General features: G+C 44.1%; 1 protein-coding gene across 1 annotated transcript in view; it reads left to right on the top strand.

The window, feature by feature from the left end:
- Positions 1-362, top strand: part of LOC111829348 — a gene marked incomplete at its 3' end in the record, with an annotated part of 1,937 nt that extends 1,575 nt beyond the window's left edge. Inside the window, exon 5 of the mRNA XM_023778263.1 lies at positions 3-362. Coding sequence (XP_023634031.1) covers positions 3-362 — 360 coding nt within the window. The remainder of the gene's footprint in view (positions 1-2) is intronic.
- Positions 363-379: the final 17 nt, after the last annotated feature.

Genomic DNA, 379 nt, shown 5'->3' with positions numbered 1-379 from the left:
AGAGTGGACGATGAGAAGGTCAAAGCTATTAAGGAGTGGCCAACACCCCAAAACGTGGCAGAAGTGAGGAGCTTTCATGGATTAGCAGGATTTTACAGGCGATTTGTTCAAGATTTCAGCACTATTGCAGCGCCACTTACAGAAATAGTCAAGAAGGATGTAGGATTCAGATGGGAAGAAGCGCAAGAGAAGGCGTTTTCAACCTTAAAAGAGAAGCTTATCACTGCCCCTATTCTTTTACTTCCTGACTTTATGAAAACTTTTGAAATAGAATGTGATGCCTCCGGAGTGGGTATAGGTGCTGTTCTGATGCAGGACAGGAAACCAGTAGCTTACTTCAGTGAGAAGCTAGGAGGAGCGATGTTGAACTATCCTACCT

Source organism: Capsella rubella, unplaced genomic scaffold, assembly GCF_000375325.1.
Source record: "Capsella rubella cultivar Monte Gargano unplaced genomic scaffold, Caprub1_0 scaffold_264, whole genome shotgun sequence".
NCBI classification, from domain to species: Eukaryota; Viridiplantae; Streptophyta; class Magnoliopsida; order Brassicales; family Brassicaceae; genus Capsella; species Capsella rubella.
The sequence above is the reverse complement of the archived record's forward strand: the minus strand, read 5'-3'. Positions and strand labels throughout refer to the sequence as shown.